This window comes from Dermacentor variabilis, chromosome 4 (genome assembly GCF_050947875.1).
Source record: "Dermacentor variabilis isolate Ectoservices chromosome 4, ASM5094787v1, whole genome shotgun sequence".
NCBI classification, from domain to species: domain Eukaryota; kingdom Metazoa; phylum Arthropoda; class Arachnida; order Ixodida; family Ixodidae; genus Dermacentor; species Dermacentor variabilis.
In genome coordinates, this window is record NC_134571.1 from 227703221 (window position 1) to 227730266 (window position 27046).

Consider the following 27046-nt stretch of genomic DNA (forward strand, 5'->3'; position numbering starts at 1 on the left):
ACACTGCTGCTTGATAAATTCAGAAATAAACCAAAAAACAAGACACGCAAAAATAAAAAACAATTTAATGATGCTCTATCCACACTGGGATAAATAAAAACAAACACATCAAATCTAATGTGGACATATTATATGCTTGTGAAACACTAAAGGAAAAATTCAGTTTCAAGCTATGGCACTTGCCGCATAGATATGGGGGGCCTTGCGCTAATAGCGATAGTTACCACTGCATTTAGAAATTGAAAGCATTCATGCAGACAAGGACGATTCTTTATACTTTTGGCTACCACTTCAAATGCCTCCACCAAGTGTTACAATGCTGCACGCAGCCATACTAAGGATCTCGCAGCAACACCTGCTGGTAAAAAGCAGAAGCAGTCAAAGTGCTGGTGTGTTCTGGACACTATGTTTGAAAACATTTAGGCAAGAAGAGTGCAAGAAGCAGACATAATAACTGCATTTATTTCCCTAATTCCCCATTTGAATGGGCTTTTATTTTCGCTTAGATAATGCCTACGCCTAGCCACAGCAGCTCCCTCAGACAGACTCCGCAAGCCAAGAGGCTATGGAGTCAAATGCAGGTAAGAGGCAAGAAGCAATAGCACTGGTATCGACATTCATCTAATTTATTTCTTTTTCTTTCATTTAGGCAGCCAGCACACCTCGAACAGCCACCTTTGACTGCGGATGTGTCACCCTAGTCGCCAAGGAAACATTTGAGGGAAAGCGACAAGCAATGTGATCAGCCACTTCTCCATGTAAACGATACTCTTTCTCTCGGATGACTCCTACGCCTCGCCATGCCAGCACACTTGTGCACAAAGATGCCGCGGAGGCACATGCAGGTCAGAGGCAAGAAGCAGTGGTACTGGTGTCGACATTCACCCAATTTCTTTTTCTTACACTGAGGCAGCCAGCACACCTCGAACAGCCACCTTGACTGCGGGTGTGTCAGTAGATTCCTGTTGTACATATGCTCATAATAAACTTCAGTAAACTTGAACTTGATAATAAACTTGAAGGCAAATGGGACGTTGATGCATTGTTCTTTTGAACATTTATTGTACACATACAATATATGTTATACTTTGCAGTGGTACAGAGCGTATTTTGAAGCTTCCACCTATATTTTGCACCTTTAATTACGTATGTGTTGTGTGGCCCTCAATGCAGTACATGTTGTAGCAGCTGCATTGTCTTTGTATCGCACATTGGCTTAAGCTCGTGATATCCATACTTCTCTCACATATACAAAATAAAGTTCCATGTAGTCCTCAGTGTTACAACAAAAAATGAAAGTAAACAATCCGATCGTGGAATTTTATTTATTACAGTGATTCCCATAACAGTTACTGACAAGTTGACAACTTGAACTGGTCAATCCGTCCACAACCTCCTCTATTTTTCAAAAATAAAGGAGGCTGTGATCCGTCATGGCAAGGAATTGTATGTATACATTAAAAAAAAAAAACGGGTGTGTGTGTGTTTGTAGTGGGGGAGTATAGGATTAGGGCGGTACGAAAAAATGTACCAACACCGTCCTCTGGTCCCATTCCGTTAAGGTACCGTAACAAAGCGTATTATGCATAAAGTTCATACAACCAACTCTGATATTACTACACACGCCAGGCGACGCGAGCTACATTTGCCATGACGCATTCGCGACTGCACCAGATGCCCTCCATATTATTCTCGTTAATCGTGCTCACTGCACCGAGGCAAAAGAAAGATCATGGGCGCAGGCGCCTTTAATGTATCTCGACCTTGCGAGGCACTGCTGCGCGTGCCAGGGGAGCTGTCCGTGCGAACACTCCCTGGCACACACCTGCCTCGGCAGCCCCAACGTACGTACCGTTCTGCTTCGAGCTTTGATCCCCCCACTGTCCCTTGGGTGCCCTGGAGTTCCTGCGCCGCCTGCTTTATTATAATCTCAGGTGCTCTCCTGAGACTTCGGTTTGTCGGTTACATGCACCCTACAGCTGGATCAGTACTTATAATAATAAAGAAACCCGATCTATCGTCGCGACGATAGATCGCGAAAGCGGCTTTTGCAACATACCGCGCCCGTGCGAAAAGAATTACGGAACGCCAACGAGGAATCTGACCACAGCTTCGAGCTCGTAACCTCGTCGAGTGACACTCCTGCAACAGGCGTGACCACTGAAAACAGCATACCGGCGGAAACTTCAACAGGATCATCCCTCGGTTGCATAACTGCCACCTGTACGGTCAACATGGACCACACCCACACAGTCCCGCAACATAGAACAAAGAACCAACTTATAAAGCCCAAACACACGGCTGCACCCACACATCACGACACTACAAGCGAGACGCCATGCTGCTACGCTGCTACGGTTGCCGGATTAAAACTGACTACTGTCACCAAGTCTAGCAAGCGTCTCAGGAGCTGGCAACCTCGGCGCGTAGCAACATGGCGCCGCTCTTGCGGTTCCCGATTTCAATGCATGGGCCCTATGGGTAGCTTGTCCTCTAGAGTCAGTATAGTAACTCTATGATCGAGGCGCGTTTCAGCGTAAGCGCGCAAGTGTAGCTACTGTAATTTGGTCGAATACTTTAATTTGTGCTTTCTCTGCTAGGGGCGCTGAACATGCCGGATTTTTTACTTTACCCAAACCATTGACATAAACAATCGAGGTGTCTAAGGATGTTTTGTTACCTCAGACAAATAGGCAGTTGATTTTTTTTAAAGTCGATTGTTGAAGGTGCTTTTTAGTCATAGCGTCAAGGTTTTTGTACTTGATTAACCACCGACAGCCGACAGCCTATTGGTATCGATGTGTTTCCTGGCCGTTGGCGTTCGAATACTACGGCGGTAAAACATTTTCGAAAGCATGCTGGTTTCGTCTGCGAGTCATTACATAGACTTGCTGTAAAGAGGTCTACTCTTGGCAAAAAATAGTGCCTCATTTTGTTTTGAGCGTTGATTATCATAATGAATGCGGCGGAGGTTGAGGGAGTACGCTTGAAGGTACGTTTTTATGCCGTTGATCTCCATAACACCGTAAGTACGCAAACCGATGTCGCAGAACACCCAATGCATCGTTGTGTGTTCTCCGTCATCGCTTGTTTGCTGTACGCCTACTAATTCTTCATTTCTTCTTCAAGTGTTGCATCCTCCTTTTGTCCTTGTTTTCTTGTGCTTCACTTACAGTATGTCGTTCCGTCAGCTGTAATGCGCATTTGCAAAACCAATACGTTTGATAAGACGCAGTGGTTATCATAATTTTACTACACATGTATTAAGCTGGCACATATGGTTCAGATACAGATGCCTGTTTGCGGACTTGCACGACGTTGATGCGGAGATTAGGATAATTATGACACCCGTAAGGAAGAGGCTGCTGACGGTCGTAAGCTGTTGCGTTCTTTCCGCCAAACTACCCGGCCTGGTAGTGCTGTAAAGATGCTGTACAAAAGTGACACGCGGTGACAGGGAAATTATTATACTTAGCAGCCGACCGTACGTTTTGTAGCTTAGGTCTTCTTTCTTGTGCGCTTGTGCTACCCTTATTAATGAGCCATTTCTTGACTATGTTCTTGACCATGTAACCGCGTTTGTGTGGATGCGTAGACGTGTGCTCTTTGTTGTACTTGTAAAATGCAAATAAAATATTTTCAGGCTTACTCAATCTTCGGTGTCGTGTGCGTTTATTCCAGTCGAGGCCATCGTGCCACCTGGAAACCGCATTCTGTCAGTAGCCCTACACGAAATGCAACAGCTGGAGCGCGGCGGCACAACTCGGGGTAACGGCGGTGTAATGAACGAAAACCCGCTCGGGATGCCCTTAAAAGTCAGTTCAGAGTGTGCCTCAACTCGATATGACTCAGCGCTACATGTATTCTGCTGCGCCTCGATCGTGCTACCGCCAGTTTGATTGCTGTGGCAAACGTAGCGCCTACATATATATGTAGGCGCTACGTCTGCCACACAGCAACTAAACTGGCGGGTGCACGATCGAGGCGCAGCAGCCAGAAACCCAGTAAAGCCACAGAACACCTGGTAAAGCCAACGGCCATACTGTGCAAAACCCCGTTTCCGTTTCCTGTTGTACAGCGCCACCTGTGGTCGCATACTTTAGTTCACGACGCCACCGCTACGCTTATTTCCGTAGCACTGTGGAAGGTACAGTTTCCCTTCTCTAAGTTTGTATAGGTGTTCTGTGGTATTACGGCGTGGTACTCCCGCGCTGGCCTGCGCCTCCGCTGTGCAGTTGGTCTCGTCGCCTATTTTGGAGTGTTCCTCGCGACATTCCATCATTCGAAGGCGAGATGCTGTGGACCACCAAAGTTATGTTGAGCACCGCAGCGACGCACGGCTAGCTTATTACTTTGCAGGTTATGTGGAGAGAAGGCGTGTTTTGCCCACTCATTGTGAAGACTGCGAAGCAGCATATGTCTTAGTGATAAAGGCAATATCCCCCTGCCGAGAGCTTCCATCAGAGGCATCCAAAGAAGGGGACATTGGGGGCCTTTTATATCCCTCAGAATCGTTCTATAAGCTGGACTACGCCCTTGAAAACAAACTTACTTGTTTATTCAGTGTAACACGCTTGCGTGCTGTGGCCGAGATTTTGCAGTCAATTGGTGAAATACCAAAGGTTGGCTGACTAGACCATTCTGCTACCCTGACAGCCTCAGTTATACGTTTTTATTGCCTCACAATGATTCACTTTTTGCTTAAAGGTGTCGATGAGCAGAGCAGTGAGAAGAAACGGAAAACACTGAAACCTTGTGTGTTGTACATTTTTTCCTCACTGGTAAATAAACGATTTCATGACCAGATCTGTTGCTTCACTCTCTGCAATCATAGTAAATTGCTTATATGAGCGTCAAAATGACATGCTACAGGTCTGCAAGCGCAGACAAAAAGTGGTTTGTAAATACGTCCAGACGTTATCAGGTAATGTCTGCAGTTTACAGGTCCTACGGCACGCATAGGGCGATTGACTGCTGATCTCGAGGACGACGGTCGCATTTTCAGGGAGGCGATATGCAAGGCGCCCGTGTGCCGTACGTATGATATCAGTGCGCGTCAAAGAAACCGAAGTGGTCGAAATTTTTTCGAAGCCCTCCACTAGCCCCTAACACCCAAAGCCGTCTCACGAAATGCGCACAGACAAAACACGTTTGAATCTCGATACAGTGTGCATTGGGCCCGTAAAATTCACAGGAGTAATGATGTGGGCTGACATAACATTGTTTTCATGATAAAGCTTCATTCTTTGACGCTCGCAGAAAGCGCGCGATACCCAAAACGGGCTCACTTTCACTTGGGTGATAGACATGCAGCCGACGCGAGGCTGGCGAGGCGCTAATTTCGGCTTTAATTTCGGCTGCGTGCTTACCCCGCCTTGGTCTACAGCGCCGCCCCGCGGCATCGGTGCGCTGTGGGGTCATGTTTGCGCCGCCGGTATTCACACCTCCCCTTCTAGCCACCCTAACCATACTCCCGCTACAGTGCACTAGAAAATATTGGGTAGTGGAAGAAGCGGCGGTCCGGGCGCGAGGCATATTGTGCAGAAGCTCACCAGATGGCGCGAGCTCTCACTTCCCGAGCACCGGCTGAGGGAGTATGCGGCAGAACGCAGCAAGCGAGTGCGGCGGCACAGAGTTTCAGAATGCTGCGTTCATTTTTCCTCATGCCAAACATGTAAATATGGTTTTATGTAAGCTACCATAAGATCTGTAGCATCGGATGGCAGGGCACGGCACGTACCTGCAATGTCTGTTATAGCGATGCACGCACTTTGTGCACCCCCCTCCTCCCTGCAGCGACAGAGTGCACTTCTAGCATTAAAATTTCACTTCTTTTTTTACCCAGCTGCAGCAGTAACAAGTCCTGTTCATAACATAGAAAATCTATTTGTGCTGAATGCATGCATATTTATTTATTTATTTATTTATTTGTAGAGAACCTTACAAGGCCCCTACATGGGGATTGAGTAAGGGGGGCATAGAATCAATTAAGTACACACAATCTAGTAACAACAACAATATGAAATAATAACAAAAAGCACCAGCCAAGTGCACAGCCTAAAAGTTGAGAAACATAATAGCTACATAATGCTGTATATAAGCACAATAAAAAAGAACTCTTAGGTTTGTGACAAACGTATTATAGTGCAAGAAAAAGGTAGGAAAAATAACACAGAACAGTGAGTGTGATATCAATGGTTAACAAAGGTTAAGCGAGTTGAATGAGTGCCTGAATTTTTCACGATCAGTTTCCACAACTATGTTGTCGGGGAGGCTGTTCCAGAGCTGAATGGCACGGGGAATTGCAAACGAGTTGAATGCTTCTGTTTTACCATAGATGCGCGTAAAGCTATCATGATTGTGTAATCTGTGCGACGTGTGCGATGACGTTTCTAGGTGTAGGGAGCATTTGTTAGTGTGGTGAGCGTATTTATGAAATAATGGCAAAAAGGCTATGTCGCGACGATTACTTAGCATCTGAAGTGAAAGGTGAATTTTTATTTGGGTTACGCTAGAACGGTAGTCCTAATTTCGGGAAATGAAACGTGAGGCTCTATTTTGGATTGATTCCAGCATGGTAATTAGGTAATTTTGGTGGGGAGACCAGAGTGGAGCGGCGAACTCAAGTCGAGGGCGAACAAATGTTTGAAATGCCAGATTGCGGATAAGTGGAGGTGAGTTCCGAACGTTACGTCGCAGGTAACCCAGTGATCGAGAAGCACTGGCACAGATGGTAGTAATGTGAGAAGTCCAGGAGAGGTTTGTTGAAAGATTTACGCCTAGATATTTAAATGATGAGGTCCAAGATAATGGGACATTTTTACTGCAGTAGAAATAGTCCAAGTTAGTGCGTTTGCGGGTGAAGAACATCACTTTACATTTTGATGAATTTAGAGTCATTAGCCAGGTGTCACACCAATTAATAATTTGGTTAAGATCATTTTGGAGGATCAGGTGGTCATCAGAGCTGTTAATAGAACGATAGACAATGCAGTCGTCAGTGAAAATGCGCATGCATGATAAGTTATTGGGTATGTCATTAATGTATATCAGAAAGAGTAAGGGACCAAGAACGCTTCCTTGTGGTACACCAGATGGAACATCTGAAAGGGGCGAGGAGAAGCTGTTAGCGAAAGTAAACTGCTGCCTGTTAGAAAGAAAATTTCGAAGCCAGGATAGAGTTAGTGAATCAAGTTTTAATGATGATAACTTCAAAAACAGGCGACAATGGGCTACGGTCAAAAGCTTTAGAAAAATCCAGAAAGATGCTGTCAGTTTGAAGGTTTGAGTTTATGTTAAAGTGTAAATCAGTCATAAATTCAAGCAATTGCGTTTCGCACGACACCCTCCTGAAACTGCTGCATTATTCTATCATGATGATTTAAGCAAGCCATGAGCATGTGCATTTCAGAAGCATGAGCGTCCTGAAGACAGTTTATTTCAGTCACAGTATCAGTGGGTAGGGGGAGGCATTTTCAAGAAACATACTGCAACAGAAGAATTCCACGGTAGGGAGTACACAATACCATTTCACATACTTATGTACAGCGGCTCAACTTCAGATATCTTGAGGTCTCCCGACCGTTATCTTTCGAATGGTTTGAGGCCTTCACAAAAAAGTGCAGCCGTGTGGTAACATAAAAAGCTACAACCTTCACCGTCAATGATTCTGCATGGGTATCCGGTCTTGGCGGTTTCTCTAAACAATACCAATAACATCCATAACACTCTCATGATGCAGCTCTTGTGTACTGAATGTACACAAGAGCTGCACCTACCTCGACCACCTCTACCTTGACCTCCGCATGCGGCTCCCATTCGGTCAGGTACGTCAGAAACGAAAGAAGCTTTTCCATAGAAGCAGATTTTGGCCGTAGGGCCTCTCCCATTTTCCCATTCCTCTCCCATTGTTTCCGCCGGTCATTGTCTTTAGGCGCTCCAAAAAGAGAGAATGTGCGCCCATTTACTTCCCGAAAACCCGGATACCAGCTATTGCATCCGGGCGCATAACAATGCGTATCGCTTTTTTTCTTCTTCTCTTCCATTATCCAAAAAGCGACAACAGGGCAGCATCGAACAGAGAAACGGTCACGCTCGGCACTTTCACTAGCTTCACTTGCAAAAATGCGAAAAGCACGGTGGCTCGTAGCAACAAGAATTACGCGGTAAAGCGCACGTGGGCAACGCGCGCTCCAACCGGCACGGTCTCCTCGGGAAGAGCACACCAGCGCTCCCAGCGGGAGTCTTCGCTCTTGGCTTCACGCTGCCTGTGCGCCCAGCCCTCCGCTCTTTCCACTACCCAATACTTCTAGCTCACTGTACTCCCGCTTTCGCTCTGCTGTCGGCTCTGTCTTGGCTCTGTTTCTGGCCGCGCGTTTGCATTTTGCACAGAAAAGCCGTAGCGCCGTCTGAGGACGCCGTTCTACTCACCGATGGTGCAACGTTACTATGAGACCATGATGTCAGTACTCCTCGATCGGAGGGCAGGCGATTTGAACTGCGCATGAGGTCCTCCCTACCACAAGCTTATCTCATCTGTGCGTGTGAGAAGCGCAGGGAAGTGAAGGTTAGCGGATGCGCTGCAAGAATATGCAAGGCTCCACAGAACGTACACCTGCGAACACGTAGAACGGCTAGCTCTTCCATGCTGCCACGTAGGCCGGGTCCACGCGCGTATTGTTCGGCACCGTGCGCCAGCCAGTCGACTCTTCATCCGGGAACATCGGAAAGAAGCGGCTGCTTTGACTTATTAAGGAAATAATCCTCCCTACCGCAGGCGTACCTTATCTGTGCGCGCGCTAAGCGCAGGGAAGGTCAGCGGCTGCGCCGCAAGAGTGAGGAAGGCTCCACAGAGCGTACGTGCGAACACAGCAAACGGCTGTTCCATGGTCGCAGGTAGGCCGGTTCTACGCGCGTACTGTTCTGCATTGTCCGGCTATCGCAAAACTTTGGTTCCGTGACGCTTCACTTACCGTGCGAAGAAGACACCTCAAGCCGCAGTCAATGAACCTAAACGCGGAGTCAGAAATGACATTCTGGCTCCTCACCGACGCGCTGTCGAAGTGATGTGCGGCCACCCGAAGTTTGTTCAATAAAGCACGACGATTCCTCAAGCGAGAATGTGTTTGTGCTCATAAACTCCAAATGAATCGCAAATGGGTTGGTGTGTCGTACGTGTCTCCAGTGCGTTCTTGCAGTGCAGTAATAATGCGTACATCTTTTTTAGCATCGCCAGACGTCTAGCTCGCAAGACCGTATGAGAGCCCCACGAAGCCCAAGCAGAGAAAAGCAAGTAGAAGGCAGCGATAAAGGGGACCTTTCTTTAAAAAAACACGCAAGAGCTGGGTAGCGGCCGGTACCTGCGGTTAATGAGAACAGTTCAGTTGGTTGGCCTTATATTTAAGGCATGTTTATTTTCATAAAAGCCGGTAAAAGCAGCCGATTCGACCTCACGGCCCAATTTGCGAAGTTCATTATGAACTTCTTTTAACATGGGCTCGGCAACGGCAACGCAATGAGACATCGCGATTCTTTATAGCGTCCTCGATCACCCGCACCGGGGCGCCTTGGTGCGCACTTTCATCCTCGATCAACCGCACCAGTGCGCACCGACCATCCTCGATCACCGGAAGCGCACCCTGTTGGAGCGGTTTTCCATTGCCCTGTCTCGCACCGAGAAAATCGGCGGTGCGCCGGGGTGCAATCCCAACAAGCACTGCGGGACGCGCGCGCGCACTGCCGACTGCACAACCGTGGATGCTCTGGCCCGATAGCTGCGGTTGCAACGGAGTTGACAGAGTTGGCCAGTGGAGATGTCGGCAATGAGAAAGGAAGCGCTGCTAATTGCCGCAATCGATGAGTTTTTTTCAAGTTCGTCTGACAGCGAAGACGGCATGCTTATCGACCTCTTCCAAAAACAATGTGGTGAAGAGCGGCCGAAAGTGGACAGGTTCGTTGAAAGGGTCGTCAGGAATGGCTTGTCAGGATTAATTATAAGATCCATTGGTGTTTGCTTGCAACCAGGTATGTCGGAGCACGCAGTTTGACAAGGTTCGAGCGCTTGCAGCAGATGCTCAGCACCTGCAAACAACAAAATGTGCGCGCGCGCGTGTTCGCGCACGTCTTGCGCGCCAGGGGCAAAGTAGCGCTGCATGCAAGCACCCTGCAATGGGTGCAGTTTTGTCCTCGATGTTGACCCACCACAGTGCGCCACCACGGCGGTGCAAGGCGCACCATTCTGGTTTCGGGGCAACCCCGGGGCAAGGTGATCGAGGACGCTATTAGTATTTGGCTTTAGTGTCCCTTTAAAATAAGTTGGCGGTGATGATGACTGTGTCCCGTGACTATTGCCCCTTCATACGCTTATTATGCTTCGCCACACTACTTCGCACATGTCTCACTGCGTAATATTTCTGTATTGAGGCTAAACTGACTTTTGAGAGCCAGCATTATGCAACGCACCATGCTTCACGAGCTTCGAAGTTAATCGCAAGGGTCACAATGACGAAGTCGGTGCCATTGATTACGGCGCAGAATTTTTTTCAATTAAAAACACGGCACCGAATGGCAAGAAGCTTAATAGCGAACGTTGAAGCAGCTAGGCCTAGCTTTCACTGTGGCAGCAAGGTAACTAAAAGGGAGGCAGTGGTAGCTTTGATTAATGCTGTTCTGGACCTGTGGTCACAGCACAAAGTGTGAAAAATCAGACGGCGAAGGGTTCTTGCCTACGAAATTTCACATTCTTATACATTGACTCTAAGGGGGACGTGGTCGTCCCACAAAGTTGTCCGAATTATCGGGCGTCCGGAAAGTTGGTCGTTGATTGTACACTGCCAACTCCTCCAGCCGACGAAACAGCGTCAAAAGAGCTATTTGTTACAATCCCTCTCTGTTACGGACACAAGCATTACCATGACTTTCGTTCCCTTTCAATAAAATTACAGCTAATTTTCCCTGATAGAAGCACAAGTTCCCTGGGTTTTCCCTGAGAATTTCCGGTTTCCCTGGTTTTCCTGGTTGGTAGACACCCTGGATCTAGTTTTGGCAACATGATCATTGTGTGGCTCAGAACCCTTGCATCAGTGGTTTGCGATACTTGACATTTTCTTGATGGAACGAGATGCAGATGCAACACAGTCACTATGCCTAATGGGTGGAAGCATCCACTTACCAGATTGTAGTGTGCCTTGAGCACATGTTCTGTGATAGCCTTCTTGCAGGTGAACGACTTGTGACAGCTTGAGCATACCAGCGCTGTCTGCAACAGAGCAAGCACCATGTGACTGGTATACCATCACAAGTCTAATGAGTTGACAATGTGCACAAGAAGCAGACCGTTGGCGCACTAACTGCAATGCACATTTCATAGTACACAAGGCAACAAATAGTGGACATAGGAGCGGCGCCAACTTTGGTCAATCACCGATAGGCACAAAGTTAACCAACCTTGGTTAAACGGAAAGCTGCTGTTTAATAATAGGAACTTGCCATATTTCGGTCCCTTCAAAGTTTCGTATAAGAAAAGTCTACTCTACCAAATAAAGCATACATCACCGACAAAGGCAATCTGAAATAGAGGTCAGAATTATCACATTATTGAAAACAACATTACGTACAGGTAAATTATGACATTGCACCCCTCAAATTAGGAAGCAAGAAATACTGTTGCCCATTTCAAAACACAAAAGATTAGCATACGAAAAAGTGTACACAAGGAAAGCAGCATTCTGCTTTTAGCCAACTGCAGGCTTTCCCACTCAAATTAATCTAAGCACAAGTCAAATTAATCTAGGTGCCACACATTTATTATTTTATCCTAATGCTACTAATTTATTCCAAGGTAAAGATGCATTTGTGGAGGTGCTCTAGGAAGTTAAAAAAATGACGAAATGTGATAATTTTGCACCGATTGAACATAACCGAAGAGATATCTTGAAGAGCATTGTCATGTGACAACAAAAATGCCTTTCCTGCGCAATACATCATCGAAATAATGTGCTGTTATAGACATTATATTATTCCATGAACAGGTCATGTAAAACGCAGCTATTTGATGGCTTTGCTCACATGCATTAAAACAAAGGGACATCCAGCTACAAACAGCTGATTTCTAAAGCTGATAAAAACAGGCTTAAAGAGTGTCGTGTGATATCTCGTCATTTTGTTTTCTACAAGCCCCATTGACATGCATATCATCAAATGAATGAGCAAACACACTCTGTCATTATAACCACGTAGCACATCTTAGATCAGGTGGAAGAGGGTGCCACAAGATCTGACGTAACATTCACCAGTCTATTCCCGATTCCCAACCATACTTAAAGCCCTTCCATACACGTTCCCGCCGACCAGGTTAAGTACCGCCAACCCGCCCTCCTCCTCCATGCTCCTCTCCCACTCACCCCCTTAGCTTCCGGCTTCAAGCGAAACTTACGTAGCTGCAGCTTCCTGTTCCGAGTGGAAGCGACACTTCCACACACTGACACGACTGTCAAACAAATGGGAATCACCACAGAGTTTCATGTTACCATAACTAGAGGAAAGTCTGGCACTGCGATCACTCAACTATCACAGGAATAATGGGAAGTACAGGCTACGGATTGGAATTCTGTTGACTGAAAAACTAGTCTACAGGTACTTTTTGGCAGTTTTGGTTTCCCTCCAAGTGCAATTGCTGTAACTCGCAGTGGGACAGTGCGACGCAAAGCTCTCTGCCTTTGTTCTGTTGCTCAAAGTGGTGATAGCGCGCTGTGTCCGCAGCTGGGATGATGTTTGTGTCGCGGTGTGGCGTCGAAGCCCTGACAAGAGAGTGACAGCATCGTAAACGTTGAAAGAACATGTTTTGACCGTTTTGACCTTGGTTTGTTAAATGTGTTAGGTTGGCACTGTAGCGTTACGTGCTTTATGAAAGTTCGGAATAGGAAAAAGAAGGCACTACTGATTCAAGACATAGTTGTACTTCTAGTGGCTTGACAATCAAATTTTATTGAGGGCTTCATGCACGTTGCTCGTTTATGTGCCAATTGAAATGCGTATTTCAGGACATTTGAGAACACAAACTTACTGGCTGCTGCTTGCTGGCTGTAGACTGCTGTTGCAAAATGGGCAAGTGCAAAGCCGTGCCACAACAGTTGCTGGCGCACGCTTCAGAAGGGGTACGTCAATATAAAATATAACTAAGCATGCTCGCAGGAGGCCACAAGCGCCCTAGCCAGCACTGCAGCAGATGTGCTTTTTTTTAAAAAGTACTTGAAAACGTTCAGCAATCGTGACAGCCGATGCAGCATTTCGAAAGAGCGAGAGCTTGCAAGCGCCCGTTGTCTGTGAGAAAAGTCTCGCGTTCGCAGCAAGCAGGCATCGTAGCAGACGACACTTGTAGCATTCCTCTCAAACACGCAAAACTCTCTCTCACTACAAAATTTTTATTTCCATAAACACTTCATGAGTATTTTTATATAAGTACATGCATGGTTGTTATTGCTGTTCTAAAAATGAATAAATAATTATTCTCTTGTGCTAAATCGGGAACAGAATTGCAGAAGAATGCGTACCCTGGTGTGCCCTGGTGGTAGACCGTGCTTCAATTTCAAAGTGATACAAAGTTTACGTAATGTGTTGTGTATTATATAAGATGCTGCAGAAATAAAATTAGATTTTACATGATAATATTTGAGTATAGCTTCGTTTACTGCGCCGCAAGCAAACGCCGCTAGTCTAAAGATCGAAGTCAATCCGAAGCCTGTACTTCCCGACATTCCCATGTAGGTTGAGGCAACGCTCAGGAGAACACTAGCACCACACTTCCCTCTAGGGTATTTATTTAGAAACACTATGGGAATTGCATAACCTATGCGATGGCATACACGTAGTGAACGTCAAACCATTTGGGAAAGGCTGTCACATGACCTTGCATATCTTTCACTAGCCCATGCGTGATACCCAACCATACTGACATGGATATCAAACGAAAGGGCTTCGAGCAAGCTCTGCGATGGAATGCACATTGCATACTTCAGACCATGTGAAAAAGAGTCACGTGACATTAGATAACTTTAGCCAGCCTATTGGTAATTCCCAACCATGCAGACATGATTACCAAATGAGCGGTAAACTCAAAAGCTATGCGATGATACCCACATAACGAATGTCAAATCACATGGGAAAGGTTGTCAGGTGACCTCACATATTTTTCCCTTGCCCATGTGTGATTGCCTATCATGGCATTGAAACTGTAGGAGAATGTGACGGTCGCCCATGAGCCTTGCCATCATCCCTACATTTAATTCAGGAGAAGGGCGAAGGTGGCAAGTAGAGCGGTGGCTGCAGCAACCAGCATGGCCGGCTTCTAGAACGACACTGCGTGTGCCGAGCTTACACCTCGAGCATGCGCTGCCCACTGCAGCATCAGTGGGCAACACAAAACGGATGGACTTTGAACAAGCTCTGTGATGGTCTGCACGTCACGCATGTCAGACGACGAGGAAAGTGGTGTCACATGACATCCCGTAACTGGCCAGGGTAATGCATGCATTAGCAAACTGTCTATTTCATTGTCAAATAAAGAATTAGAATTTCTGTGCATGAGCTGAAATTATCTGACTGTCAGCAATCTAGCATTTATGCAAGTGATGTTATAATTTTTGTCAGTTACACAGTTGAACCCACTTAAAATTATACTGATTTTAACAATATATCGGTTATGGCTGCTGCAGCGTCAACATTTGCACGTTTTCTATGGTGAAATAACCCGCTTACTACAATGCCCCCATGCCGCACTATCAGTTATAACGATGAAGTCTGGCTGCTGGGTGTCCCGGCCGAAAGTTAATGGAATGCAAAATTTTTGAAAAGAAAAAAGAATGATAAATACGAGCTGCTGCACAGTCGCCCGCTGACCCAACGCGCTCATACAATAGCACCTCTTTCCAGCTTTCTTTGCATCGCCAGTCTCACGCTCCTCTCTCCTGTCGCTCTGCCACCTCTCACAACACGAATGGGCTGCGCTCATGGCTCTACGCCCCACCACCCTTCGAAACACCAATGGACTGCACCAACTGCTCTGGTCTCAGATTGCTCCCTGGCCCCTTATTCTGCATAGTTCTGCCAACGGATTAAGTCCCTCATGCACGTCCTTGTTGGCTGCATCGAAGTCATTTCTGGCCACGTGGGTACTTCGCCTCATTTGACTCGCTGCCGAAACAGAACACGGCTGATCTGCCCCCTGGTTATTGGCAATGCACGACATTGCCGGTGAAAAGAAAGCACACTGCTATATATAGATTTGAAAATGAAGTGCAGCATTGTGAAAGACTACGCAGACGGTAAAGAAGTGTGTGACTTGGTCGAGAAGTATGGGCTATCGCAACCAACCGTGTCGACAATCATCCGCTCAGCAGAGAAGTTTGACGAAAAAAACTGCTCAATAGACAACGGGCGCAAACATGTTTGTCAAGGTGCCTATAAGGAGGTGGAAGAGGCCCTCTACGAGTGGTTTCTCAGTGCTCCTGCCATGAACTTGCCCATCACCGGGCCAATTTTGGCCCCAAAGGCAAAGCAGTTTGCCTTACTCATCAACAATGTGGGCTTTCAGCCAGCTGGCGGCTGGGTACAGCACTTCAAAGAGGGGCATGGTATTCAAAGCCAGCAACGGCAAGGGAGCTTTGCTTGACGTGGAGGCAAAGCAGAAGTGGGCGGAGAAAACGCTGCCGCACATCCTCGACAACTACGCTGACAACACCAACGTACGCAATAATGACGAAACAGGACTGCTCTTATAGATGTTGCCGTCCAAGACGCGTGCATTCAAAGGAGACACCTGTAAGGGCAGCAAACACAACATGCTGAGCCTCACTGTGTTTTTGTGCGTCAACATGGATGGGAGCAACAAGTGCCCTGCATTTGTCATCAGGAGATAAAAAGATTCCCGCTGCTTCCGCGGTGTTGCCAGGATACTAGTATACTACCGCCTCAATTTTTTGATGAGTGGCTCTTGGAGTTCGATCAATGTATGGAGCAAACAAAGAGGAAGGTGGCACTCATCCTAGATAATTTTAGTGCTCAGCACTCCATGTCTAAGCTCTCAAGCGTGGAGGTTTTTTTTCCTGCCACTGAACAAGACGGCAGGCTCGCAGCTTCATGAACGCTGGCATGATTGCCAATTTTAAGCTGAGGTATCGTTGCAGGGTCTTAAACAAGGTAGTCTCGTTGATGGACATGCCCACAAGGACAGGCAGGAAGCAACCAAACTTTTGATGGCCGTTAAGTTTATCTTTGGTGCATGGTCCGAAGTAAGTGCTTCTCCGGTACGGAACTGCTTTAGGAGAGTGTGCTAAGTGACTTAAATGCAGCCTGTGAAGCTCCCACTAATGAAGTGATGCCTGAACTTTGGTCCGCAGCTGACGAGAATGCTACAGCATTCAAAGAGTTACTACATGCAGACAGCGCATTACAAACATGAGAACTTTTAACTGATGAGGCGATCGTCATGAATGTGCTTGCATCGGATAGCGTCGGTGACAGTAACAGCAGCGATGACCCGGTAGGGCAGGCAGCCTCAACGTTGTCCTCGCAGGAGGCCCTGCAGATGATTGCCACTCCGGGGCTTTGTTTATGATGAGCACCAGGATGCCTTTGGGAACAATGTCGGCAAACTTCGCGTAAAGCAAGCAAGGCTGATAGACATGGGGTTTTCTCATGCAAGCCAGTAAGGTGAGGTGCTTGCGGCCATCTCCCCCCCCGCATTTCTTCTGGATTTCTCAAGCTGAAGGACTGCTGCGGCAACCTTCTCACATTTTTTTCAAAGGCCCTTTTATGGGCCAGCGATGCGATGCCTCAGCGGAGCTCGCACGTTACTTGCTGCCACTGACTCTATTGGCAGTTATAGCAGTGCTATTCTTGAATGCCACGTGTAAGAAGCCGCGCTTCTTACACGCGATCGGAGTGTACAGGAAGCAGAGTTAAACAGTTAAACAAGTCAACACAATCAGCAGCCGGATGGAGGAAGGTGGTGGGGAGGGGCACTGGTCTCCCCGCCCTTATAGCTTTCTTATAACAGCTCTGCCATCCCCCTATTTTGCTTTCTTTCATGCAATACAATTATAACAATGGAATTTTCGTGGCCCTTGATATTGTTAAGTGGGTATGACTGTATCATCATCAGCAGCAGCAGCAGCAGCAGCAGCAGCAGCAGCCTATTTCTATGTCCACTGCAGGACGAAGGCATCTTCCAGCGATCTAACATAAATTTCAGGCCACGGCACTGCATTTCTTGGGCCACGCTTACCAATCATGTTGCTACAGGTCCTGACACTGTTCACGCTGGGCCAACTGCCATCGGATTCATGAATTGTGCTCTTAAACTCTGGACTGGACGAAATGTGCCTGACCACTGCGGCCACCTTATTGCACAGTGACACAAGGGAATGCGCCGAGTCGGTGGATCGTCTCAATGGCCCACCCACCACATCTGGTGAACGCATGGGTATCTTTCTGGCCATGTGGAACTAGATCTACTTTATCAACAACTTCCCAGGGGGGCTCAAGAAGGTGCACTTTTCAGTTCAGTTCAGTTTATTTCCTTAAAGGCCCCATTTCAGGGGGGTGTTACATAAGGGGTGGGATTACATTTTGAATAAGAAAAAACAAATGGCAAAGATTATTTAACATTGAAGACGATCAGTTACGCATACTTCGAAAGAAGATGATGCAGCGATGGAGACGATGTCAGGGTAGGCTGTTCCAGTCTGTAGCTACTCTAAAAAATAACGAAGGAGAAAACATAGTAGCAGTGTGCAGTGATGGGCGGGCAACTTGAAACGGATGACTGCTGTGATGGGATATGCATGCTGTGGCTGTAACATTTCATTTCATTTCATTTATTAATACTGTCAGCTTCATTCAGGGGCTGCAACAGGAGTGGAAAAAACGAAACTGAACAGCGAAATAAGTAGTACAGAACATATTGAAAACCACAGTTATACATTAGTTAAAGAAAAAAAAAGATCATCTCGTGAAATGCACACATAAAAAAAAACAAAAAATGCATCACTCAGAAATCAGAACAGCAATCTTATGCAGCAGCAATCTGACCTCATCACCCTATGCTAGTGCCATAGATGAAATTATCTAAGTGGCGTAGAAATTCAGCTGATGATGTCGACCGAACAGCAGAATCTGGAAGAGAGTTCCAGTCTCTACAAGTTCGGGGAAAATAACTAAACTTGAAACAATTATTTTTTATAGTCGGCAATGGGATAAACTTACTATGACGATGCCTTGATGTTTCATTAGTTTTGATCTCAAAGTAATCTGACTTATTTATTTTCAGATAATTATTGATAATGAGGTAAAGAGTTTTTAGTCTTTCATATCTGGTCCTGGTTTCTTGCATAGGTAGTTGGGCTTGTTGGCAGAGTTCTGTTGAAGAATGGTTCCGGCGGTATTTATTAAAGATAAACCTTACAGGGAATCGCTGAATCCTATCAAGCTTGTGACGATTAGTTGCTGTGTGAGGATCCCATATTACTTTAGCATATTCGATTATCGGTCTGACTAGGGTTTTGTAAGCGAGGCACCTTACATCCGGAATAGCACTGTGCATAGTGCGTCGCAGGCACCATAGTGTTTTAAAAGCTTTCGAAGTGACAATTCCAATGTGGGCATTCCATCATAGATCTGATGTAATTGTTATGCCTAGGTATTTATACTGATCGACTCTTTCAAGCATATAACCGTTGATTTGATAATTGTAATCAAGAACATTTTTCTTTCTAGTTACTGACATGAACACCGACTTTTTAAAGTTTAACTCCATCTGCCGGTCGTTACACCGTTTTACTATTCTTTGCAGGTTTAAATTTAATTTCATCTGATCGTCAACTGTATTTACGGTACTGTACATCACACAGTCGTCTGCAAAAAGTCTTAATGGAACATCAATGTTACTTTGTAAATCATTAATAAAGATCAAAAATAGGAGTGCGCCTAAGACGCTACCTTGCGGTACACCAGAAGCAACGTGAAGTATGTTGGACTGACAACCTCTAACAGTTAGTTACATACTGTTCACGAGAGGACATATACCAGGACGTCTACCGGAGCATTTGGAGCCCTGTAAACAACGAAGACTGTTTGTGTATCTAATTTTATCTTGACCCATAGCGCTTCTACGCCATTCATATCTGGAAGTACAGAAAATGCTATGTTGTCTTTGATAATGCAACTCCCCACCCCCCCCTCTGTCTTCTCGATCCCTTCTTACTATTTTATAGTTAGGAGGGGTGACTTCAGTGTCGAGTACATCCTTGTGCAGCCAAGTTTCGGCGACTACTATTAGGTGAGGTTCATGTTCTATGATTAGGCTTTCTAATTCGACAAGTTTATTTAATATGCTTCTGGCATTCACATTTATCACTTTGAACGGTTTTGACCCTGTGTTCCTGCATCAATTGCCACTCCCAGAAGGGGTATGGCATTTGTACCTTTGTTTCGTAGTTTCGTCCCAGGCGTAAAGGATTTTGTTCACCTTCATCTTATCGAATACCATCTTTACCTTGGCCCCGTTTTTCCTTTCGTCAGCAGTGGTATTCCAGAGTTTTTTACGAATATCATGCACTCTTTTAGAATAGTCCTCTGAAATGCTTATTTTCCCTCCTTTAAGCTTGTAGCAATTATTCATAATCTTAGTTTTTTCCCTAAAATCACCAATCCTAGGGATAACTGGACGATGCTTACCAGGATTCACCTTACCAAGACTGTGTATTCTCTCAATGGTACATAGCTTCTCTCCGAGTTTTGCCTCAAAAACATCGTCGTTTACTTTTTCCAGCAATGTTTCTTCGTTTTCATTCTCTTCTTCCAGTGTACCTCTTACAATCAGGTTGCTACGCCGGGATTGATTTTCCAAGCCATCGACTTGTTTAGCTAGTGCAGCGATTTCCGCCTGACAATCACTCATAGTAGTCTCAATATTTGATAGCCTTATTTGGGATTTCTCTAGGACCACGAGTTTTGCTTCGATGGAATTGAGTCTTGTTTGCATTTTCACTATACCTGCCTCAGACGAAGCTTGTTTTTCTTGAATTTGAGTAACTTTGGCCAAAATATCTTTTTGGGTTGTAGAATTTCATTTAGGGTGGCTTCAGAAACAGGCCCCAGGTTTTCCTCTACATCCCCTGAAACCTTAAGCAGTATGCACGCCATTGAAAAACAGTTGCAGACACAATCAAGCAGCACTTGTGGACACACATATGGTGCTTGATTGCAAGAAGAGGGGTGGTAGTCCAGATCTAGATTGTGCTTTCAAAGATGAAATATGGACTTTGTATGAATATGAGTAATAAATGAATCAGACGGCACGATTTTGAGTGGCTTCCAACACTGTGATTGGATAGGCTTGCTATGGGCTCAAGATGGCAAATCCATATTGTAATTTAGATCTTACAAGTGATTTATATGCGAGCAACTTAACATGTGCTGGGGAAAGGCAGAGGTGGTGCTTAAGAAAACAGAGAGCTTTGTTCGATGCTGAAATGATGTTACTAATATGGGTGCGCCACGATAAATTTGAAGAGAGGGCGACTCCTAGATATTTATATGATGGTACTAGCTCAATCAATTTGTTAGAAATTGAATAATAAAAGTGAGAAGGACTGTGATGACGATAGAAATACAGTAAAACCTCATTAAACCGTACCCGCTTAAACAGTAGTTTCGTTTTAAAAGTAGTAAAGTCAAATCCCCAACTCAGCAGCCATTGAACATAATGTGTCTTGTATCCGCATAAACCGTACCAGCTTATTGCGTACGCTGTTAAGAATGGCGAGCTGCAATGCAGGATTGCCACCCAATTACGACTGGGGAACAAGACGCGCATCCCCCACTCTCCATCGCTTCAGCTAGGATGCGTTCGATGAAGCGCGATTTGTGCTGAAAACCGCCGCCATCCTCTAGTCCCATCGCCGTTGTGACAGAATGAGTTCGGCGGACGAACTATTGTGCCCGAACTCCCCAGCGCGGACCTGATCTGCTACGCTTGCGCGAGCTGCCGCGGGAAAGCCGTTTTTTGTTGCTTCCCACGCGCCGACCGGGACGCAAGACTAGCTACCCAGAATGGCTCCGAGCTTCCCGGAACGGCTCCCCTCTGGCGTCGGCTCCGGACATCGGAATGTGTGTGCCTTTGTGTGTGTAAACGGTCCTGCGGGGCGGCGGCTAGTTTTGCGATGAAACACGAACATTCGCCGCCTTGTATCGCCGGTGGACCGAGTGTTTAAAAACTGCTGTTGTGCGGGTGCTCGACACACTTTTCTTAAGCAGTCATGTTGGACTGACACTCTTTTTCTTAAGCAGTCATGTTAGACTGATTTAAATACTGTAAATAAACCCATATTCCTCGTTCTCGATGAGAAGCAGTTCCTCCCTTCATCAACGTCCTCAGCGTGGATAAGTTGGACGACGGCATGGGCCAGCTACCTTCGAATTCATGCCGGACTCCAATCTTGACAACGGATCACGAGCGACGGGATTGAGCCCCCAATCCTGACAACTGGTGGCAGCAATGGGATGGACTTTGCGACATGGTGCTGTATCTGCGGTGAGTGCTTGGTTCTTGCTTTGACTCTCTAGGCTTCATTTTGTGGTTGTTCTGTTTAGAACTGTAGGGAAGCTAGATTGTTGAGTGTTAGCTAGGTTGTGTTTTCTTAGCTAGATTTAGAGAGCAGAATCAAGGCAGTAAAGCAGCAATCATGGAGTTAAGGACACTGCTGAGAGACGAGTTGTTGATTGTTGGTGAGGAACTTGGCCTACATGTGCACAAGGAAATGCTAAAATCGGAATTATTGGAGCTAATTTCCGAAAAGGCCAGTGAGGAAGAAATTGAAATGGGGTTTGAACTTCTGAAAAAAAGAGAGAAACGGGACAGAGAAAGAGAAGAACGGGAAAGAGAAGAACGGAACAGAGAGAGAGAGGAACGCGATAAAGATCGCGAGTTAAGAAAAATGCAACTTGAACTTGAAAGCAAACGTTTGGAGTTGTCTCAAGGAAGTGAAGGCGCTCTGGGACGATCAAGTGAGGCAGAATCGTACCGCATGGACAGGCTATTAAAGCCATTTGAGGTCGGGACTGACATAGGCTTGTTCCTAAGCAATTTTGAAAGGACTTGCGAAAAGATGAACTTCGGCCCGAGTACATGGCCACAGCGGTTGCTGTCTATGTTGCCGTGTGAGGCGGTGGAAGTAATCGCCAGACTGAGTGCTCAGGATGCATATGATTATGCAAAAGTTAAGGCTAGTCTCCTGAAGAAATACCACCTTTCAGCCGAAGCTTTTCAGCAAAGGTTTAGGAGCACAGGCAAGAAAGATAGCGAGGGATATCCGGAGTTTGCATATAGCTTAAAGGCCAACCTAGTCGAGTGGCTTAAAAGCGCGGAAGCGTACGACAGCAGAGACATGATCATTGAATGCATGTGTCTAGAGCAGTTTTACAAAACCATCCCCCAAGCTGTGAAACTGTGGATGCAAGACAGAGGGAATGTAAACGCTGTGGAAAGGGCGGCCGAATTAGCTGAAGAGTACGCAACCCGTAGAAAGTTGAACGCCGAGGACGGAAACTTGGACGGTCGAAATGTACCGCAGAAACCATTTCCGTTCAAAAGGGGTGCGCAGACTAGACGATCGGAGCCTGTAGACATGGCGGAAAAGCCCGCAGAAAAGAGCGAGGAGAAACTTAACGGAGAAACCGCACAAAAAGAACAGAAAAGAAAATTCGAATCTTTTAGACCAATTCGCTGTTACAAATGCCACAAACTGGGACATATAGCTGTAAACTGTGGGAAGTCTAGCGTAGTTTTCTCCTACGTGGAGGAAAAAGATGAGAATATGGAACTTTTAAGTCCAAATCTTCACGACCTGCAAGTTAATGGAAAACCATGCCGAGTGCTAAGAGACAGTGTCGCTATGATGGACATTGTCCATCCATCTTACGTGACGGTAGATGACTTCACCGGAGAAGTAGCATGGATAAAACAGGTTGTAGAAGAACACAGCGTGTCTGCCCATGGCCAAAGTCAAAATCAATGGACCATTCGGGGAGCTAGAGACTGAGGCTGCAGTTTCCAAATTTTTGTCACTGCAGTATCCTTACATTTTTTCGAATCGTTCGAATCAGTTACTGCGAGAAAAAGGGCTCAAACTGGGAGAGGGCATAGTACAAGCATTGACCCGAGGCCAAGCTCGTAAGATCGCGGCGCTTTCGGCTGAAAATGCGCAAGCTCCTCCAGCGGAAGCAGAAAAGGGGATAACTTCAATACCCGAATTCAAGCAAGGCCCGAGGGACAAAAGAACAGTTGAGGAAAGCCTGCCAGCTGACCAGCTCAATGAGAGCGTAGCACTAGAGTGTCAAAGTTCTAGCCTGCAGGAAGAGCAAGCTGACGCACTCACAAGCGAGACAGGGTCGTTATTATTACCGACCTCAAAGAACTTTGATCAGCTCTTACGTGTGGATAGAGAGTCACTGGCAGCTGAGCAAAAGAATGATGAGAGCTTTGCTAAATTACATGACACAGCTAAAGAAGGCATTGCTAGGCGCAACGTGACGATACATGAGAGAGGAGGATTGTTGTATTGGAACTACAGAGATCGAAAGGGCAGGATTTTAGATCAGTTAGTCGTACCTACTAAGTACAGGGAGGACCTTTTGAGTCTATGTCATGGAAATGGTTGGTCCGGCCCCCTAGGCATAAACAAATCGAAGGAAAGATTGCTTATGGAATACTACTGGCCTGGCTGTTTCAAAGACGTAGAAAACTTTGTAAGATCATGCGACGCCTGCCAGCGTTCTGGTAAACCAGGAGAGACATGGAAAGCTCCACTGAAGGTAGTGCCCTTAATAACAGAGCCTTTCAGACGACTTGTAATAGACACGGTAGGGCCTCTTCCAAAAACAAAATCGGGCTACAGGTACTTGTTTACCATGCTGTGTCTGGCTACCAAGTTTCCAGAAGCAATCCCTTTGAAAGAGCTCAGCTCCACCGAAGTAGTAGACGCGCTTTTGACAGTGTTTGCACGAGTTGGGTTTCCAGCCGAAATTCAGGCAGATCAAGGGTCAGTATTCACGAGCGCACTGACTTCCACATTCTTGCAGAAGTGCGCAGTAAAGTTAATACACAGTTCGGTCTATCACCCTCAGTCAAACAGTGTAGAGAGGTGGCATTCGGTGCTTAAGCGAGTTTTGCGTGCGCTCTGTTACGAGCACAAGGAGGACTGGGAGAACTGTCTGCCGGCAACACTGTTTGCTTTGCGAACGGTTCCACATGAAGCGACAGGGTTCTCGCCAGCAGAACTAGTGTATGGGAAGACACTCCGTTCTCCACTGAGAATGTTAAGAGAGATGTGGGAGGAAAGAGGGGAGAGTCCAACAGTGGTTGAATACGTGCTAAATTTACTGGAACGGCTAAGCGCAACCCAAGAACTAGTCGGAAAGAAAATGGGAATAGCTCAAAAGAAGCCAAATTCTATTACGACAATAATGCGAGGCTTCGTACGTTTAACGCCGGAGACCAGGTAATGATCCTCAAACCTTCAAGAAAGAACAAGCTTGAAGTTCACTGGGACGGGCCCGTTAAAGTGTTGCACAAACTTACAGATACTAACTATGCTTTGAGAATGCCCAGTCGCAGGAAGGAAGTGAGGACATATCACTGTAATTTCATGAAGCCGTATGTAGAGCGGAGCGGAGTCGTTAACTATACGATCAAAGAGCAGGATGGCACTAGTACCAAGTTTAAAGAGTATAGGGCGACCTCCAACTCTGAAATCGGCCTAGAAGAAGTAGTAGAACACTCGGTAAGCTCACACGCTCTAAGACCCGAGCAGCTAGATGAGCTAAAAGAGGTGTTAGGGGAATATCTCGACCGATTCAGCGATCGGCCGGGTAGAACTGAACTAATAACGCATGAAATTGAGTTGACATCAACCGAACCAGCAAGATCAAAGCCTTAAAGGGTGTCTCCAAGACAGAGAGAGATTATGGAGGCAGAGATACAGCGCATGCTAGAGTTGGGAGTTATTGAGCCCGCTGAGAGTGACTACACGTCACCGCTAATACTGGTAGAAACCCCTAACAAGGACCCTCGTCCGTGTGTTGACTACAGGAAGTTAAATGCCATCACTAGGGATCAGCTGTACCCGATACCCAACATTGAGGATCGAATTGAAAGAGTTAGCGCTGCTAAATACATTTCAACTATAGATCTCGTGCGGGGGTACTGGCAAGTTCCCCTTTCAGAAAGTGCCAGCCGCTACGCCGCATTCATCTCACCTGTAGGCACTTTCCGCCCTCTCGCACTCAGCTTCGGGCTGAAGAACGCGCCGTTTAGCTTCTCTAAGTTAATGGATATTGTCCTAAAAGACTTGCAGGAGTTCGCCTTGCCCTATCTTGATGATGTAGCAATTTTTTCGGACAGCTGGGAACAACACGTATTGCACCTCAAACAGGTGTTCTCACGGTTGAGGGAAGCCGGCTTAACGATGAAAGCGAAAAAGTGTAGGTTTGGTTGTTCGCAGGTTACTTATCTGGGCCATGTTGTCGGTCAGGGCATGAGACGGCCGGCTGAGCTGAAAATAGCTACGATTGGAGAATTTTCTCAGCCGCGCACGAAAACGGACCTTCGTTCATTTTTGGGACTTGTGGGGTACTATCAACGGTACATTCCGAATTACTCGCAATTGGCAAGTCCATTAACAGACGCCCTCTGAAAGGGAGCACCGAGTAACGTACACTGGGATAAGGACAAAGAGAACGCTTTCCAAAGTTTGAAAACGCTATTGGTTTCTCGTCCTGTGCTTCGCGCGCCAGACTTACACAGAGGAATTCATAGTTCAATGCGACGCAAGCGACAGAGGTATGGGCGTGGTACTTAGGTCGGCGACGATAACGAGGAGCACCCTATCCTCTATGCCAGCCGTAAACTAAATGTAAGGGGGAAGCCTACAGCGCTTCAGAGAAGGAATGCGCTTGTTTAGTTTGGGCCACCCAGAAGTTGTCGTGTTACTTGTACGGAGCGAAGTTCATCTTCGAGACCGACCACTGTCCTCTGACGTGGCTCAATCAAATGTCACACAAAAATGGCCGCTTGCTCCGATGGAGCCTCACTCTCCAAGAGTACAACTTCTCCGTTAGATATAAGAAGGGAAAGTTGCATAGCAATGCAACTTTCCTGAGCAGGATTGAGCAGGCTAATTTGAATTCCGCGTTTGAAGGTCCCGCCTAAATTTTAGGGTTACTAGTGTTAATTTTATTAAGCGAAGAAGATCCCCTCTCATTTAGCAGGATTCCCTCCATGATTGCTGAATTTGTCAGCAGGAATTTGCTTCAGAAATTGGCATAGCGAAATGCAGCATTTTTTTTTGTTTCTGCACGTATGTTTTTTTTTGAAGCCTAGCGGGTCTAAAGTGAGAGCCAATGCACGTCATCTCGGCGCAGAGCCGTGTTGTGGGGTTCATTTTGCAGTTGCCTGTCCTTGTTGGATGTTTTGGGGCGGTGACATCAATACACAAGTGGTCGCTGCAAGCCAAGACATCAATCCCCCACTGACCACCAGCCGTTCTCTTCCTGCCAAGCGTTTGTCAGCGCTAGACAGTCGAGATTTTTCGGGTCATGGAGGCGCTGTTAAGTATGGCGAGCTGCAATGCAGGATTGCCACCCAATTACGACTGGGGAACAAGACGCGCATCCCCCACTCTCCGTCGCTTCAGCTAGGATGCGTTCGATGAAGCGCGATTTGTGCTGAAAACCGCCGCCATCCTCTAGTCCCATCGCCGTTGTGACGGAATGAGTTCGGCGGATGAACTATTGTGCTCGAACTCCCCAGCGCGGACCTGATCTGCTACGCTTGCGCGAGCTGCCGCGGGAAAGCCGTTTTTTGTTGCTTCCCACGCGCCGACCGGGACGCAAGACAACAAGCTACCCAGAATGGCTCCAAGCTTCCTGGAATGGCTCCCCTCTGGCGTCGGCTCCGGACATAATGTGTGTGCCTTTGTGTGTGTAAACGGTC

At 46.5% G+C, this 27046-nt stretch overlaps 1 protein-coding gene across 12 annotated transcripts in view; it reads right to left on the minus strand.

Annotated features, from left to right (window-relative positions):
• LOC142580151 (uncharacterized) overlaps positions 1-27046 on the minus strand; it is a 750235-nt gene that overhangs the window by 362690 nt on the left and 360499 nt on the right. For all 12 annotated transcript variants that reach the window (XR_012827590.1, XM_075690998.1, XM_075691004.1 and 9 more), the window contains one exon: positions 11171-11257. Coding sequence is in view for 11 of the 12 variants with exons in the window: in XM_075690998.1 (XP_075547113.1) it covers positions 11171-11257 (87 nt within the window). In the remaining variant the exon portion in view is untranslated. The remainder of the gene's footprint in view (positions 1-11170; positions 11258-27046) is intronic.